This window comes from Solanum tuberosum, unplaced genomic scaffold (genome assembly GCF_000226075.1).
Source record: "Solanum tuberosum cultivar DM 1-3 516 R44 unplaced genomic scaffold, SolTub_3.0 scf00002, whole genome shotgun sequence".
NCBI lineage: Eukaryota > Viridiplantae > Streptophyta > Magnoliopsida > Solanales > Solanaceae > Solanum > Solanum tuberosum.
In genome coordinates, this window is record NW_006238928.1 from 4,026,316 (window position 1) to 4,045,287 (window position 18,972).

Sequence of the window (18,972 nt, forward strand, 5' to 3'; positions counted from 1 at the left end):
GTCATAACCTATTTCAGCATATGTTTTAAGTTATTTGTGTTCAGGAGCTACTACTCATTTGGTTTGAATACTAGAGACGAGTTATTTTTTATTCACTCTTTTGCTTTATTCTATTCAAACAAAAATAATAATATTTAGCTTAAATATTTTGTATGTGCATTCTCGTGATTGTACTGTGTTTGTTTAAAAACAAAACTTACATTTTAAATTGTTAAAGTAAAAGATGATTTATTATTTGTATCATTTCATTTAAGCACGTGACACTCTTAAATTGTAAGATATGTAATTCAGTATGTAAACAAACATAAGAAATAGTCAAATAAATTCATAAATGAAGATTATATTTATATAGTGTAATTTTTTAGTAGAAAAATATGAAGAATTTTCATAAAAATAACAAGTAGCGAAAGTTGTGGATATTATATACATAGTACTAAAAATAATGTGAATATACATGGAAATGAAAAATGATGTATAAAAAGAATTTAAAGGAATACTTTTGTCATGTTTACAATTCCACCCAAAAGTAGAGATAAATTATCCCAGTACTAATAATTAATCGTGAAGAAAAGACATAAAGTTATCACTGAAGTTATCTCGGATTTTCAAACAGACACCTTAACTTTGCGGTCGTCTTATTACCCCACTAAACAATTTTGAACAGATATTATATCATTTTTCGTCTACCTGACATAGAGAGTGGTGTGCACTCTCTCAAAAGAGAGTGAACAACCTAAAATAACTAATATAATTTTATTTTTACAAGTATTTTTATTATAAACTATATTTTCTTATTATTTTAACTTTTTTTCCTTTTTATTTTTCTCTTCCTTTCTTCCTTCCTCTTCAAAAATTCATTGTCATTTCCATTGAAGCTTCTCACTTTCAATGTCACCATTTTTACCACAACTTCACCTTCCTTTTTTACTATATTAGTTTTACTCTCTTTAATTTTAAAACTTTATCTAAATATTTTCTTACATTTCGAACAATTTGATAAACCCATTAGATTTCAAGATGATTAGGAAGTATCGTATAGTTTTTTTATCCGATTTCAATTAAGTTCTTTCAATTTTTGGGAAATTCATTGATTCTTTTAAAATTATCATTTCTAATTTTGAAGTTATATGAAAAGGAGTAGTTGATGATACCTTCATAATTTTAAATTTTCTTAGAAAAATAATTAATTTTGTTATCAATAATTCAATAAAGTCTAAAAAATAGTATGAATTTTATAATAAATTTGACCAGAGAAGAAGAAAAAACAATTTAAAAAAATGGGAGTGGAGTTCAACTTGACATGGCGGGTTGGGGTGAGGGTGGGAGGTGAAGAAAAAGAAAGAAAATAGAGGGATGAAGTGGGAGGTGGAAGATGAAGTGAAATTTAAGATGAAATCAAAATTAAAATAAGTCAAAAAATAAGAAAGAGAGAGAAATAAACAAAAACCTAAAAATGAAAAAAAAAAATTAATTAAATTAACATGTGTCATGCAATGATTGGTGTGTAAACACACTTGCTTCTTAAAATCTGGTGTTGATCAAAAAATGATATAATAATATCTGTTCAAAATTGTTTAGTGGGGTAATAGAACGATTGCAAAGTTAATGTGTCTTTTTGAAAATTCGGGACAACTTCAGTTGTGACTTTATGTCTTTTCTCTTAATCGTGAGATAAGTTATCACATACTTTATAATCAAACAAGGGGCTAACAGATACTGACAATTTATCTCGAAATTAACTCCCTTTATTCTTTACCCTGAAGAAAATCTGGGCAGTGGACTATTGGTATATTTGTTTTGGAGAGACAGAAATGTGATCAGTAGATTTCATAGAGGAACTTCTTTAGCAGACAGATTGTGCAAGGAAATCGTTACACAGGTGACAGGACTATCTCCAGCTGACAGAGACCTCTCTTTTTGCTTTATATTCATTCTTATCCATAGCTCCTGTTTAGGTATGTAAATGACTCTATAGTCTATACCAACAAGAGAGGTTCTTCTGGACAAATCAAAGTGGGTGAACACAGCTAGATTATTATATTACACAATCTTAAATGGACAATACATAATCTAATTAAGTAGTTGATAACCCACAAAAGTAGCATAGCAGATAGAGATAATAACAGAAATAGATATATGATGCATCTAAGGAACCAACACTAGCACCTTTCGCATCTCACGCTCAAACTCATTCTCCTCCTATAATTCATTATTACTTCATCTTTATTTTACGTTACCTATTATATGCCTAGTCAACTAGATCACAAGCTGCAACCGCAAAAACTCATAGAAACATTCAAAATCGATTCATACCAGCAAGATTAACACAATTTTCAAAATCAAACATCAGGGTCCAAATGGTTCAACAGCTAAATTTTACACAAGTTAGCATTAATCACGGCAAGATTCTTTCCTACAAGAAGATCCCTATGTCCTCCAATTTAGAGTCAAATGGAGGAGTACCGTAGCAATTTTACCTAGTAGATTATCCAAAAAAACAAAGAGCAACGACCAGATTTGGATGAACATGCCACATGTTAATGTACGTAATATGGCATTGTGCTGAGTCCTACATGAGACAAATATAACGGTGGAACTCAGAAAATTCAACAGGATGTCAAGGGCGTGGCCTCTTGTTGCTGCATGATGGACATTTGTACTGCTTTATATGCTCAGCCTTCGCAGGTGTGATCTTCACACACTTCCCATGGAACCACCTCTCGCATAAGTCGCAACAAATCCAGAATTCATCTGAAGCATAATTCTCACCACATGCCCCACAGAGGGTATCACCATGCTCTTCCTCCTCTTCATCTAATCCATCTTCCTCATCTTTTACTTCAACCTTTGCATATTTACCCTGGATTTCAATGCGAAACTATGTCAATACACCTAGGTGTAAGTCAATGCATGCATAAAGAACTGTACTCAAGCCATGAAACTGCCTTTAAAGGTTTATCTATAATAATCAGGCAAATGTATGGCAGGAGACAGAGTCTAGTATCAAATAAATGAACAAAACCTGGTGCATGGGGTGAAGAAAACATAGATAAAGTGATGGGAACACAACATGAGGACCAAAGCTAAGGAAATAGTAAAACTTACAGAATAAAAAGCAAACTCGAAATAAATACAACTTCAATTTACAAGGCACTTTGACCCGAAAATTAATGAAGACCAAATTCAGTAAAATGAAAATCATATTTTAATTAAAAAAGAATAACACGAAGTATAATTGTGAAAACACAACATTCAAACCAACTGAACTATATGTCAGTATTAAAATATAGCTTAAATATTGAAAACTTCCGTCTTGCCTCTAAACACGGTGCCCCCTCTTTAAACTACAGGCATAAGCATACACCCCACACGGTGCACCCTCTTCATCATTTACTTATTGCCTACTACATCACCAAAACCAGAAGCCCAACTCACTCCCACAAGTCGCAACTTACACAGCAACATAGAAGCCTAAGCCTAACTTACTCCCACAAGAACCCCTTGTCATCTTCCTCCGTCCATCTTACCACCAGCGAGTACCAGCCGGTTTAGGGTTCCAACCATCCTCCTCCACCGGCGTCCAGATTTAGCCATAAAGGAACAGATCTGCCGGGACAGATCACCAACAACCTTCAGATAACACCAGCAGCAAACTCTGGCGATTACCAAAACCAGGTTTCCTGTGTCCTTCAAGCGCAAAACAGGTTCCGTCTCGACTCTCAACTATATTTACATTTAACACAATTGTCATTGCTTACTGCCTCATTTATTGAATAGCTACGTGTTTGTGAACCACCTTAGTTGCTTTATTTTGTTATATTATTTGATTTCATTTCCTGCTGTATTGTTGATTCTTGCCCTTAGTTTCAGTTCTTAGCTTCTTTAAAGTTCTTGTTCTCCTGGAACAACTCTGTTTTACTGTGTGCTTACCTACATTGCAGTATATTACTTTGATTTAGTATTTATTTATTTTTGAAACTGGTAAGGTTGTATTCTTCAGCATTAAGGGCATGCTGGCCACCACCAAAGAGGGTCAATTACAAACTTCCTAACAAATCTACAATCTGATCTGTATCTACCATACACACCTGTTTACACCAAAAAAGTAGAGATACTATACAATTCCATTTGACCTTGTGTATGGAATTGGATCTATTTTTGAAGCATCTACTATTCCTTTCCTTCCAAACTGACCACCATATACATGATGGTATTAACCTCCACCATCTCTTCTGACTCTTGGTGCCTCCTCTCCTTACCCAGCTCTTCAACACGTTTGATGTACGTTCTGGCATTGTCCAATTCAGATTTGAAATACTAAGGAACAAATTCCAGATTTGAGCAGTGTAATTACAATGCAAGAAAAGGTGGCTGTTAGTTTCACTTGTCAAATTGCATAAAAAACACCTAGGGACCAGCTGTCTACCCTTCTTCTGAAGTACTCCCTGTGTTAGACAAGCTCTCTTTATCACTAGCCAAGTGAAGCATTTCACTTTTGTAGGAATATCCCCCTTCCAAAAATAGTTCCAAGGTGTTTTGGTCTCCCTGCCATCATCTGGAGACCTCCTGTAAGCACTGTTGACTGAGGAAAGACCATCTTTGTTGTGCTTCCACAACATCCTGTCTGTGGCATTTGCATTTATGTTCACTCCACCTAGCCATCCCTAGTATCTCAGCCACCCTTTCCACCTCCCAATCATTGAGAAGTCTCCTAAAAACTAGATCCCAACCCTGTTCAGTCCAGCATTCGCCAACATTAGCATTGGGATTTCCACAGATTTGAAAAAGATCTGGAAAGAGATCCCTAAGAGGGGATTGGTCTATCCAAACATCCTTCCAAAATTTTGTTTTAGTGCCACTTCCGACCTTGATATATAAATTTGTCTCCATTTGTGGCCACAAGCTTCTAATTGATCTCCATGCACCCACACCATAAGGTTCTCTTGTGTTCTTCTGTAGCACTTTAATTTAGTACTAGATAGCATTTGATTCTTGCATTCTAGTTTCAATTCTTGTCCTTATGTATAACCGATGTTAGTGGCTTCGGGATTTGATGGTAGACCTGTCCTTGGTTGGGGTTGGGGTTGGGGGTGTGAAGTGGAAAGGGTACCAAGGGAGCTCCTAGGTTGAGAGTTGGGTCCTGAAACATAGGCACTTTAAGGGGGAAGTCGATAGAGTTAGTGAAGATTCTCAGGAACACGAAAATCAACATAGCTTGTGTTCAGGAAACTAGATGGGTGAGACCCAAGTCGAGGGATGTAGACGGTTTTAAGTTGTGGTACGCAAGAGGTTTCAAAGGATAGGAATAGCGTAAGCATTTCAGTAGATATGGATCTCAGGAGCATGGTTGAGGTTAAGAAAGTGAACGATAGAAATAATGACTTTTAAGCTAGTTGTGGGTGGGGCGACTTTTAACATAGTGAAGTGGGTTTGAACGAGGATGTTAAGAAGCGCTTCTAAGAGGAGATGGATGAGGTGGTGAGAGGTAACCCGCACACCGAGGAGATTTTTGTGGGAGGTTATTTCAATGGACACATAGGGAGCACTTCAAGAGGATACGAAGATGTTCATGGCAGTTTCAGCTTCGGAGAAGGGAACGCGGGGGGAGTTGCGTTTTGGATTTCACGAAAGCTTTTGACATGGTCATTGCAAATTTGAGTTTCCAGAAGAGAGCGGAGCACTTGGTGACCTTCTATAGTGGGGTAACTAAGACTCATATAGATAACCTACTCCTTAGGAGGAGTGATAAAGGTATATGCAAGGAGTGCAAGGTTATTCAGAGTGAGAACCTAACTACTCAGCATAAGCTCAAGGTTATGGATTTACACATCAAGATGAAGAGGAAGAAGAGGATTGTTTATGGCCAACCAAGGTTTAAATGGGAAGGCTTGACTATTCCCAATGTCCGAGAGTTGGGGAAGAAATTGATGGCTATGAGGGCTTGGGAGAGTAGCAGGGTTGCAAATAGATGTGGACTAGGACAATCGGCTGCATTTCTCGAGGGGTAAGTTAGGTGGTCTTAGAGGGGAATGGTGGTAAAATGGAGAGGTCCAAGAGAAAGGAGAGGACAAGAAGGATGCGTATAAGGTGTCGTGGAAAGCATAGACGAGGAGGACAATAGGAAGAATAGGGAGAGATATAAGATGGCTAAGAAGGAAGCACAGTTAGCGCTTACAGTGGCTAAAATGCCAGCATTTGAACACTTGTGTAAAGAGATCGAAGGTACAGACAGGGGTGGTGACATGAAGTTGTATAGGCTCGTCAAGACAAGAGAGAGGAGAGCTCATGATCTGGACCTAGTGAACTTTATCAAACACGAGAATGACTAAGTTTTGGTAAAGATGCACTCATTAGATAGAGATGACATACATATTTTCATAAGCTATTGAAAGAAAAGAGGACAGGGTTATTGTGCTTGTGCTGGGAGAGTTAAGAGCACTCCATGAGGGAATTTTAGGTATTGTAGGACCATAAAGTATGTGGAGGTTGAGGGGGCAATTCATAAGATGGAGAAAGGAAAAGTGATTGAGCCAGACAAGAATCTTAGAGTTTATGAGAAGCTAGAAGTTTGGAGACAGACCCTAGAGCCTAAAGGGTTGTTTGGTACAAAGATTAATAATGCAGGGATTAGTAGTGCAAAGATTAGTAATGCAGAGGTTGGTAGTGTAGGGATAAGTAATGCAAAGTTTATTTTTTATCAAGTCTTTGATGCATTGCTTCCCACCTCATCTTGTGTTTGGATTAAAACTCTACAAAAAACCTCTTTCCAATAATACCCTTGAGTTATTATGGGATTTTCTATTTCATGTAATTAGGTCAACGTTGATAATTATCGGACAATATTATTATTTTTTATGACCTTATAATTAGCTAGGAGAAGAGCAATTTTGTTGTCAAATTTGCTATTTTCTCACTTGAATTATTTGAGGGTAAATAATTGTCATCTTAATAAATTGACTCACAAAACGTCAATTTTCAATTTTAAAAAAAAATAGACCATCTACTTTTAAAACCGAGAAAACAGTAAACAAAAGTAAAATCAAATAAACCATCTACATTTACACATAAAAATTGCAAGTTGTAGTTTTAATATGTATGCAATTTTATAAATTATTCAAAATACAAATAATTAGAAAACCACACACACACACACACATATATATATATATATATATATCAACAAATAATACATTCAATTAAGATTACAAATGTCATATGGTGATATATTTGCCTTTCCACTTAGTAAATGTTAAACAACTTACATTTCAAATATTGTACTAATTTGTATTAGATTTATTTAGCAACAAACAACTTTCTCTAAATAATAAAATTTGTAAGCTAATTTATTTAAATAAATTTACTAATACAAATATAAAACATAAAATCAAGAAAATAAATAAAGTGATTAAAAGGATTTGAGAAGTATTTTTGTCTTTACATAGTTAATTCAATGGTATTAAATCCTATGTATTACTAATACCACCAAATGTAAGGTATTAGTTATACATCACATAATACCATCCATGAATTAGTTATACATAGGTCCAAAATTCCTACCAAACATAGTACTAAATAATACCATACATAATGCATGGACTATTTCTCCTAATACTTCCTACCAAACGACCCCTAAAGGTTTTAGATTAAGCAGGACTAAGACGGAGCACTTGGAGTGCAAGTTTAGTGACATAGCACAAGGGGCGAAAGTGGAGATGAAGATTGATACACAAGCTTTCTTAGGAGAGGGAATTTAAAGTATCTTGGGTCTATAATACAAGGTACATGAGAGACTGACGAGGATGTAGTGTACCATATTGGAGTTGGATAGGCAAAATAGAGGCTCGCTTCTAGAGTTTTGTGTGATAAGAATGTGACACCAAGGCATAAAAGTAAGTTCTACAAGGCGGTGGTTAGACCTACATTGGTGTAAGGGGCAGTGTGCTACTAGTCAAGAATGCTCGTGTTCAAAAGATGGAAGGTAACGAAGATTAGGATCCATAAATGGATGTGTGGCATACTAGAGGGATATGACTAGGAATGAAGATATTTGGGGCCGAGTGGTCTCCGTGGAGGACAAGATGATGGAAGCTAGGCTGAGATGGTTCGGGCATGTGTAGAGAAGTCGCAAATGCACCAACTAGGAGGTGTGAGAAGTTGGTCATAATGGGTGTTAGGAAAGGTACGCCAAAAAAGAACTGGTGAGAGGTGATTGGACAAGACATGGCTCAACTCCAACTGTCTAAGGACATAATCCTAGATAGGAAAGTTTGGAGGTCAAGGACAACAATTGAAGGTTAGTCTCTATCGTGGCACCTTTAAGGGGGAGAGTCGAGGCTTAGTCTTCTCTACTACTTTTTTCTTTATTAGTAGAATTACTATTTAGTATGTGAGTAATGCCTTTTATTTCATTTTATTGTCACAGTTGGTTCATTGTTTGCGCCTATTTTGCCTCTTTTGCTACAACTATTTTTTCTAACTGCTTTGGTATTGCTATTTCGTTTTCATATTGTTCTTGCAATTATTTTTCTATAATTCTTCTATTGAGCCGAGGGTCTATCAAAAACAACCTCTCTACTTCACAAAAGTAGGGGTAAGATCCAACCTTCCCCAGATCCCACTTGTGGGATTACATTGGGTATGTTGTTGTCTTTGTAATGATCAAATTACAATTGGAATAAGTAATGCTAGTACACTGTTACCTTCTCAAAAAAAAAAAAAAAAAAAAAAAAAAAAAAGTAATGCTAGTACCCAAATACACAATAATGTCAACATTACTCCAACTCTTCAATGTTGAGATTCAAAGCACCAACTGCTTCTTGTTGGGATCGTCTCACCATTGTTTGACACACACACTTTAATGAAATGCATGGCTTTACCCTAAGCATAACCCCTTGTTTAACATCGCTATAAGCAACAAAACGATGGCCTTCAATAAATAACACTGCCTCAACACATTTGGTACTACATAGTAGATCAAATAAGCCTCCATGCTTCAAATAGAAAGAAAAATCAATGTTTTATCAGCTTAAAAGGCTTGTGTAGATTTCCCTAACCACATTGGATAACACTATGTTACACGAATCATCCAAAACCATTTATTCACTCACGTCGTTCCAACATGATTTGGGTGTGACTTGTGAATGTTAGATACACACCGAATTTGGTCAATAAACATGGGTGACTTTCAATACATATATATATAATACAATTTGATGTGTATTTATTGCAATACTTTCAGGCTATACAAGTCACATATATGCTCCCTGGCACATTTCCCAAAAATTCTCTCTCCTACTCTTTCTGATAGGTCGCCTGAGAACTACCATCTCTCTTCCTCTTTCACAGTTATCTCCTTCTACCGTAGTCTACTTTCTTTCCTTTTCTATTCCTGCTCTCTGACAGATATGGGGGAAAACATATTAACACAATATATTTCAATTCGGGATTCAAATCATTTGACATTACCAAATGGAGTTCAAATGGATCTGTTCGGTATGAATGGGTGGAGAGGAGGCGAAGGATGATGAGAAGATCAACTGTTAGCAGCAAGGTGATGGACTGGATATGTTTCTTGATAAGAGAAGCATCAACTGATCAAAAGAAGAGCATAAGGAGGTGGAAGTTTGCTGACAGAAAAGAAGAGTATTCTTGTACGAGGAAACATAATGAATATGGGAGATATATAAGTTATAACCATTATCTTCAAATGCTGGGGGAAGATCAGTAATTATTATTCCAGAACCAGTCTTGAATGTTGGATGGTACGATTTAGCTTTTAAGATGGAGAATGTCATTAAATGCTCTCATTAAATGCTCAAAAAGACAGCCAATACCTCAAGACTAGAAGAATCCTACTATCCATATTCAAAGACTGTATGATAGTAAATGGATTTCAAACAGAGATGGAAAGCACTTGAGATAGGCAAAAGGATGGACTGTTGAAGAGGTGCCTCATTTTGGGTACCTGGCTAAGGCAATTAAAGAAAAACCTTCTTCATCTGAGAGCAGAAGATGATCATCATCCGAGTGGAAGAAGACCTTTGAGGTCAACATAGAGCTATATGGAGATATGTTCCTTTTTGTATTCCCCAATAGGTTCATGGCAGAATAGACACTGCAAGGCCAATGAAAGTGGAAAAAACTAGGTTTTAACCTAGAATGGTGGAGTCCGGTGCTTGGCTGCTTTCCAAACACCACGATGATCAAAGAAACTTGGATCAAGTCGTGGGGTGTTCCTCTACACCTTTGGACGCACCAAGTTTTCGAAGAAATTGGACAACTTTGTGGTTGCTAGATAGCGCTACTGAAGATGAGACAAAGTTGAAGAACCACATGACATGGACGAGAATTTTGGTTGCAAACAACGGCAGAAGCATACCACAAGAGGTGTCAATAGCACAAGAAGGAATAAGATGTCACTTCCCTGCATGGACTGATAGCAAACTGAGGTGCGAAATGTCGCCGGAAAAGGCATGTTGTACCACTGGAAAATCTAGGTCAAACTTTGGACAAGAGGGTAAACAAAGTTATGTCAATCTCTGTGATTCAGTACAAGAATCCCTAAATTTAAGGGATTTTTGTATAGAAGAACATGTGGGGAAGGTTCAGATGACAGCTGGAAAAGGGGGCTCAAATAAGTCATGTGAGAGTCACATGCCTTCTTTAATGAAGAGCTCTGAATTGGGCCTAGAGAAGCCCATGGAAGGGTATTTAATTGAAGTGGAAAATGGGCCTGATCAGACAAGCTTTGTTATTTATAACAAATTCAACTCAGTCAATACTCAATAGAGATAGATTTCTACAGAACAAAATACTGCACAGGAGATGATGGTGAATCAAAGTGAGGAATTGGTGGAAAACCCTCTGCAAATTGCGGAAGATACAATTACACAAGTTTTGAGGAGAGATAACATGCAAGAGGATAAATTTGAAGAGAATCTAAACGAAGGATGGAATATCAGTTTTAGAAGACAGATGAATGACTGGGAAATCAACAGAGTTACTGATTTCCTCAACACTTTGAGCTAGTTCTCAGGTCTCCAAACAGGAGAGGATACTCTATGGTGGCAAGGTAATATTGAAGGGGTATACAAGGTCAATATTGCTTATCATCAATTGAATCAGTCCAACTATCAGATTCTCAACTGGCTATGGAAAGTCAAAATTCCATATAAAGTCTCCTGTTTAATATGGCTATTAGCAAGGGGAGTTATGCTTACACTGGATAATCTAATGAAGAGGGGAATTCACATGTGTTCAAGGTGTTTTTTGTGTAAGGAGATTGTCGAGACAGTCATCCACTTATTTCTTTTTGCAAGTTCACAGGCAGGTTATGGAGCATTATTTTAACCTTAAAAGCCTAACATGGGTCATGCCAATCAAGGTTTCTGAAGTTCTGAGAAGCTAGGATGAAGTAGGAGCAATAGCTAAAACTAGGTGTAGGTGGAAACTCAACCCAGAATTCATCTGGTGGACAGTGTGGAAGGAGAGGAACACCAGATGCTATGAAGGTGTAGAAAATGAAGTGCAGAGGATCAAGCTTAACTTTATCTTACTGTTCTGTTTTTGGTGTAACCAGTTATACTCTAATGGTTCTATGTCTATTATTGATGTACTTGATTCACTATAGACAGAGATAGAAGCATTCTAGAGTCCATTTTGTAAATATGGTTTCAGTACTACCCAAGTACTTTTCTAGATATAACACAAAATCACTGTTTATAAAATAAATAAAAAAACACAATTTATTAGTCGTACCTCAACAATGTACTTGTACTCCTATTCATACCCTCCAAAATCTAAGATAAAGGTTAGGAAAAAATTCAAATTCTAGATTCACACCCACATCTAATATATGCACTCATATCCATGCAACATATGATAACAGGCAGAGACCAAATTAATAATCACTTCATCAGGATCCTTATAATCTTTATTATGCTTGTTGACTACTAAAAATCACTACAAATTTGGCTTCCTATGAATTTAAGTGGTACGCCCTCGTGATATTCACTTGATTTTTGTTCCAACTTGGTGATTAATTTGTGTGACCATTGAGGTACTTTTCTGCTGATATCTTTTAATCCAATAGATTTTTTCTAGATTTTGTCCCATTAGGATCAATTTATTGAAATACAAAATTTACAAATTTAGTTCTTTTTCCTGAATTCACCTATCAACTAACAAAAGCGGATCTAGGCTTTCAAGAAGAAGGGTGCACCTATACTAGCGATAGGAGAGGAACGAATCTGGGAATTGGATATCATACTTGCAAGTTCAGAGATAACAAACTAATTAATATTTGAACGCTATCGGAATGGAATTGGACGAAAGAGAAAAGACAGAAAATTTTGTTTTTCTTTTTCGAGAAAAAGTACTTTTATATGTCAACTATTTGAACTTCTAAAATTATCAAATTATGTAAAAGTCGTTTATATATCAATGATTAATGACATAGGAAAGATGATAAATGAACTTGTGAGAAAAGAAAGGATGAAAAGAGGAAAAAGGAATAGCATATTGGAAAACAGAAAGAAAGAGATAAAAGAAAAAGAAACAACAACATACCCAGTGAATAATAGAAAAGAAACAAAAGAGAATAATATGTAATAAGGGAAAAGATAAAATAGAAAACAATATCATCTAAAGGAAAGACCACAAATGTTATTTGTTGTATACATCGGTGCATCTTATAACATGTAGCCATTTCTAACCAAAATATGTATACATATTCTACAGCTCTAGTCGAGCATGGGTTCAAGTGCACCATATTTTACCAAGTGGTTCTGCCACTGTCATCTAACCCTTACTCTCAAACTAGTTGGGGTGAGCCATATATTATATCCTCTATATCAGTTCCACTCGATTCGGCCCCATTTCACCAATATCAACTATAGGAGAAAAATGCACAAATGCTTGAGTCATCCATATTATCTATCTAATACAACAAATTGTGCTAGTCACTATAATTGTCCTCTTCAGACTAATTACAACGCATCTGAGCCATCATACACAATACAAGTCAGGCATACAAGTCCCCAATTACACCTCAGGCTGAAGTAAATAATTCACAAACATATAAACAAACAATAGCAAGTAAAAGATGGATCTGATATCTGTGGGTCAAATCCCAACTCCCATAGCTGATATCTGGACCAATACTTTCAGGCCACAACCCCCTTTTTTTTTTTTTTGGGGATATCTATTTTTATACTACAATCTTAAATTTCAAGGTTAATATTTAGTGCCCTATGGTCCGAGAGTCCAAGGATTTCATGAGAAACTACCACTTGCCTTGCTATCTTTTAAGTGAATACTGCAAAGTAATGGTTATCAAAGAAGCAGCAATTTTTATTTGGGTAGAGGGTTTCAGAGTGATAGTGTCGTACCAATTTAGAGTTTGACTTGGATTTGTTGCTGCTATGATTAGAGACTGATGATCTATCTTTTACTTGCTTCTTGGCAGCTCCAGTGACAATTTCATAAATAGTTGGCAGCTCATTTATCATATTGAACAGGCGTTTCCTGAATCACAGAGACCAAAAATGTTTAGGTAAAACAAGAAGCTTTTCAATTTAGTTAAATAAGTAAATAACTGTTTTTCTGTCATGAACAGAGCATGCACATGCACATGCATCTCCTGAGTCCTGTGACCATTCACATACAAGGGCTTTACAGAGTTACACTGCTTAGCTACTTAACAGAATAACCAGCTCCTGGTAGGCTATATGTCCACAATAAATAAATATAACAGATGAACTGCAATAACAAATTCATCAAAGGAATTTTTTCTATTTTTCTTTGATAAGGGATTCATCAAAGGAAGAATGAATACACACAGAAAAGGAAGGCAAAAGGCAATGCAACTGTTTCTGTGAAATCTGTCAAGAAAAAACAAAGTGTATGGTACCTATCAGCTTTGTCAAAACCAAATCTGGCACCAAAATAAAAGGCAACAGAGAGCAACCATGCATCACTGTGAACAGCAACTAGGGCCAACCAGTCCTTTTCCTGCATCCCATCTCTGGCAAAGTTTATACCTAGTGCTGGCTCTGGAAGCTCAGGAGGCACCTCCTCAGCTGGCAAATTGACTTCCCATTGCTCGCTTGGAAATCCATAGAGGCAAAGATTTTCCTTTTCTGCAAGGTTTTAATAAGAGAGAAAGAGAGAGCAAAAATAAATTTCAAGATTGAGTTGTCATCAAAAAGTTTCAGATAACCTAATCTATTTTTCAGAAAGTTAAGCAATAAAATAAAATGTTAAATTAACCATAAAAATCTTTTAAAAAAAGACATAAAAGTATTTGAACATCTGTTTTAATTGTCTAAGGTAGACATTCCAGGATCAGAAGTCTTATTAGGCTAAAAGATATTCCAGGCTCTGTCTGAGAAACAACATTGCATTCTTTTCATCGAATTCATAAAACTATAAGATTTTCCAAAATCATAAACTGTCATGGGGAATATAGGACAAACAGTTTGATGTTGCTTACCTCATTAAGATGATAAATATAGCACAAAACCTAGCAGTCAAGCCAAAGATATTAGACAGATTTTACGCCCTAAATTCATGGACCAATCAACATTTCAAGCCATAAACTAGCCCAATATAAGAAAGTTGAACAATTAACCTTCCAAGATATTGCAACTTAAAACACCCAAACATTGGAAGCTGGAGTCAAGTTTGTGACAACAACTGAGTGATGGCAGCAAGGAAACAATTGACACATCTTCAGGCAAGCTCAAGCAATGTATAAGTATCAAGTCTAGTGGACGGGCAAGTTTTGCAGGAAATTTTTTTTTGCTAAACTTACGTGTTCAAATATACCTTCCACTGTTAATCTTTGTTACTTTTTTCCCTCATCATACTAGTAATTGTCAACTGAATCACATTACACTCAACCTAAGGTTAGAGGAGGTCACCATTCTAAGAAAACAAATGAGAGGGGTTGGGGGTGTTGTGCAGGCTCTTGAACATCCCTTTCAAAGTTTCAAAAGGCATTAAAGGAGTTGAATTAAAATGTGAACAGATGGTTCTTCTACAATAATGACCTGAATAATAAATTATCATCCTTCAAAAAGACGTGTTTGGAAATATAGTTAAGATGACCAGCCTGAACAAATGAGCTATGACCTATATAGCCACTTAAAAAAAGGGCCATAATTTCATTTGTCCTCCTTCCCCATCCCCTCTTCCAGATTTCCGGATGCAAATAGCATCCTTCCACTCAAAGAAAAATGTTTTTTTTTTCAAATAGTTACTGACAGAGCAGGAAAGATCAAAAACCTAAATGGGTATCAGGCATTTCCCTTGGGGACATCAATAAAAAGGTTTAATTGAGCGAAATCATTGCAGAAAGAAAAGAGAAATCCGGTGCATAAAGCATTCCGCATTAACAGGGTCCGGGTAAGACTCGTATCCCCTAGGGTGTGATGTAGACAACCTACCCTAATGCAAGCATTACTGGCTAGTTCCACGGCTCGAACCCGTGACCTATTGGTAACACGGAAACAACTTTACCATTGTTCCAAAGCTACCCTTCAAATAACTAATCAGAACAATGTATCTACATATAGAACCCATCTATTAAATGAACAGCACATAATTCCATATCATCACACTTCAATTCAGAACTCATGAAAACATAAGAGCAACTACATAAAAAAAGTCAGCAAAACGAAAAAAGAGGACGTTAAAACAACAATAATGCAGTGAGATTTAGAAGCAGAAAATTAGCAAATTAATTTCTTATTTTCAAAGAGAATATATTTAGTAATTATAAGCCGGCACCCATCATCACAAAGGAGCCCCACGCATCAACTAAAATATTGGACCCGTTTCTGAGCAAAAACAGTACCAAATAAATAATCAGGAAATGCAAATTCTATTTTAAACAGGCTAGAACGTAAAGATCCCTAACTCACCAGGGTCACACTGCTGATAAAATTCCTCCACATCTGCAAGAAAATGGCCAAATTAAACCTCTAAAGTATTACAGCGTACAATAATACAACACTAACAAAACTCAAAAAATTAAAATGAAAAACTCTAAAGCGAAAGAACAAATTGAACTCTCTAAACACAGAAAAGGAAGAATTTTGTGTGTCAAAAAAAATTTAGTAGGATAAACATGCAGTTGGTAGATAAGGGAATGCGGGTGTGTGCGCGAGAGAGAAAGAAAAAAAAGTGAAAGTATACCAGTGGTAAGGGCTTTGATCAAACCGGCACGACGGCCTTTCAAATCCTTCAAAACTTCCTCCACAGTGCGAGGATTATACTGTGCACCTCCTTCCATGACCGATTTCCGTGCACACAGCGACTGCTTTTCCCCTTCAACTTCAGTGATTTCAACGACTTTTTGGGTACGAAAAGAATATAAAAAAGTATTAATTAGAATGACAGGGGTACCGTAGTAAATGTAATGCACTTCAACACAATTTTGATGTTTACGATTTGGATAAAAATCAATTCAAATCGAAAAATTGAATCAAACCGATTAGATGATCAATGTTATTTGGATTTGGTTTTAGATTTTTAAAAATCTATAGTATTTTGTTTGGGTTGGATTTTGTTCGAAAAAATTGAAGAAATAATCGAACTGAACCGATAAATTATATACATATATTTTATTGCTAGTAAAATTATCCGCGTCTCGCACAGAAATTCAATATCACAGAATTTATAAAATAATACTTAAAAACTTATCATTCATTACAACTTAAACACTATGTTATCTTACATACAAAATTACGTAGTAACGGACATTAATAATGTAAAAGAAAATGATAATTATAACATCTTATCATCTATCATTCAATCAATCATCTTTAATTTAATTTTATAATTTATCATTTTGCTTCCCAGAAGTGTTACTATTTAATATTTTGGGGAATCAAATGAACATCAACCTAAGATATTAAATTTTTTAATAAGCAAATAATTGTTGGTGAAGGAATAAATAAATTTTAAAAGGTCGAGAAAAGTGAACAAATATTCTAATTCTAACGTGTAGAAATTCTAACCTTACCTTTTGCTTTACATATGCCATTTTAAAGTTCCTCATTTCAATGTATCATAAGTAATTATTAAAATGAAAAAATAAAGGGAGAATGTATCATATTGGATAGCAATTCAACTTATTATATATACTTGAAAGGGAAAAATATCATACAAAACTATTCAATTTGTTTGGGTGTTTTTTTAAAAATCAACATACTTATGAGTCTGAGATTTCGACTCATTTAGGGCTTTGTTTTCATAGTTTTATTGTCCTCAATGCCTAATTTATGCTTTAAAGTTTAAACTGATGATAAAGTGATGATTTGCAGCAATGAAGGCTAAGGAGCAAGGCAAGGACATTACCGGACAAAAAGGAGCGAAAAAACTAAAGAAGTTGAAGAAAGGCAATCCTGGTGATCGCCAAGACCAATCGGCGAGCCGCCGAGTGGCTCTTTAGCTCGCCAAAAGTTCCAACATGCCAGCCTTGGGGAAGAACCTACTTGGCGATGGAAATTGACGGTCGGCGCACCGCCGAACGGATCGTTGACCTCGATCCAGCTCGCCTAAAGTCACAGAATCATGAGGATAAAAAGCCAAGGCAAATCGGCGATGGAATGGAGCAATGGGCATGTCACCGACTTGGTCGGCAATGCTCGACTTACTTCACCTAATGGTCCTGAAGATCAAAAATTGGGAAACTATAAATTGAAATTTGAGAAGGAGTTGAAAGGAAGAGTCATATCCAGTTTTTCCCAGAGTTTTTCATTGTAGAACTTAGAGCTTTTGAGACTTGGTTTTGAGGAATTTTCAATTGGGTTTTGAATTAAGTTGATTTGAAGCATTGTAGAGGTTTGGGAAACATTACCCAGTTCATGGCTAACATAATTGGGAATTGTTTCTTTCTATTTATGATGTGTGGCGCTAAAACTCCAATTCTTGGGGTGTGATCATGTGATTATCAGTTTTAATTAGCGTATGGGTATTGTTATTTACTGATTTAAATGATTAATTGAAGTGGGTTTAACTGATAGCTATGTATTAATCTATGAATTGTAGTTGCAAATGCAATTCTAACTCAGTGTTCTGGGCTTGCTCGAGAAAGAAGTTTAGAACTAAGGTTTTCAATTGATGATTGTAGTTATTGGGTTGTTGTGGGTTCAGCTCGAGAGAGCGAATTCTTTACTCAATTCTACCTATCTAGCTCGAGAGAGTACATAAATTGAGGTTTTGGGTTGTTTATAGTGTTAAATTTGTCGAGGTTCGAGAGAACTCGCTTGATTGTTCAAGAGAAAGCTATTGCATCTATAGTCTAGCCTACCCACTGAGATTCAGCAACTATTAGTAAACTCCAATTATTCATATAGCGAAATTAGTCTATAATTGATCACATCCCCAAAAATTCCTCTCTACTTATTGATTTCCCTATTTTCGTAAATGTTATAGTTGTTAATTGACAAATCAAACCCCCCATCTGACATTCGTATCACTCCTTCGACTTATCTAAATGTTTTCGATAATTTTTATTCCTCTGACCGATTAGACCACTTTGTAACTTCGTAACTGAATTCGAACTTGTACCGCTCCCTATGGGTTCGACCCCAACTCTTCGTTGGACTTTATACTAGATTACGATCGCCTACACCTAGTATTGGATGAGGTGTAGTTGAGCGTTTATCACATGGTAAAGAAACACATTTATTACTTCAGGAAAAGTATTTACAACTTGCAGTAAACTTGAGAATCTGTCCATACTTCATATTGAATATGAGCAATTAATTTATTTTGTAGGTATCTATGTCTTTGGGATTAAAAGAGACTGAAGTCTAGTCATATTCCTCTATAGGTCATCTGGCACATCCTTGAACTCATGTCAAAAGTTTATTAATTTTTTGTTTTACTTTTCCTGGTTCATTTCGCACATCAAGGTGCGATAAAATTTTTAAGGTCTTTATGTCCTTACAATGGCATACCAAA

General features: G+C 35.9%; 1 protein-coding gene across 1 annotated transcript; it reads right to left on the reverse strand.

Moving 5' to 3' along the window:
• Positions 1 to 2,284: 2,284 nt before the first annotated feature.
• On the reverse strand, positions 2,285 to 16,365 carry LOC102600287 (PHD finger protein ALFIN-LIKE 4-like). The gene is made up of 5 exons (XM_006338061.2): positions 16,198 to 16,365; positions 15,924 to 15,956; positions 13,910 to 14,138; positions 13,389 to 13,524; positions 2,285 to 2,860 (listed from the first exon to the last, which is right to left on the reverse strand). The coding sequence occupies exons 1-5, from the start codon at positions 16,292 to 16,294 to the stop codon at positions 2,618 to 2,620; spliced, it is 738 nt and encodes a 245-aa protein (XP_006338123.1). The 5' UTR covers positions 16,295 to 16,365; the 3' UTR covers positions 2,285 to 2,617.
• Positions 16,366 to 18,972: the final 2,607 nt, after the last annotated feature.

Coding starts and splice junctions, on each gene's coding strand:
- LOC102600287 (XM_006338061.2), bottom strand. CDS start 16,294: ATGGAAGGAGGTGCACAGTATAATCCTCGCACTGTGGAGGAAGTTTTG. Junction 15,957..16,197: donor GATCAAAGCCCTTACCACTG/GTATACTTTCAC, acceptor ATTTTCTTGCAG/ATGTGGAGGAATTTTATCAG. Junction 2,861..13,388: donor CCAAGTCAAACTCTAAATTG/GTACGACACTAT, acceptor ATTGAAATCCAG/GGTAAATATGCAAAGGTTGA.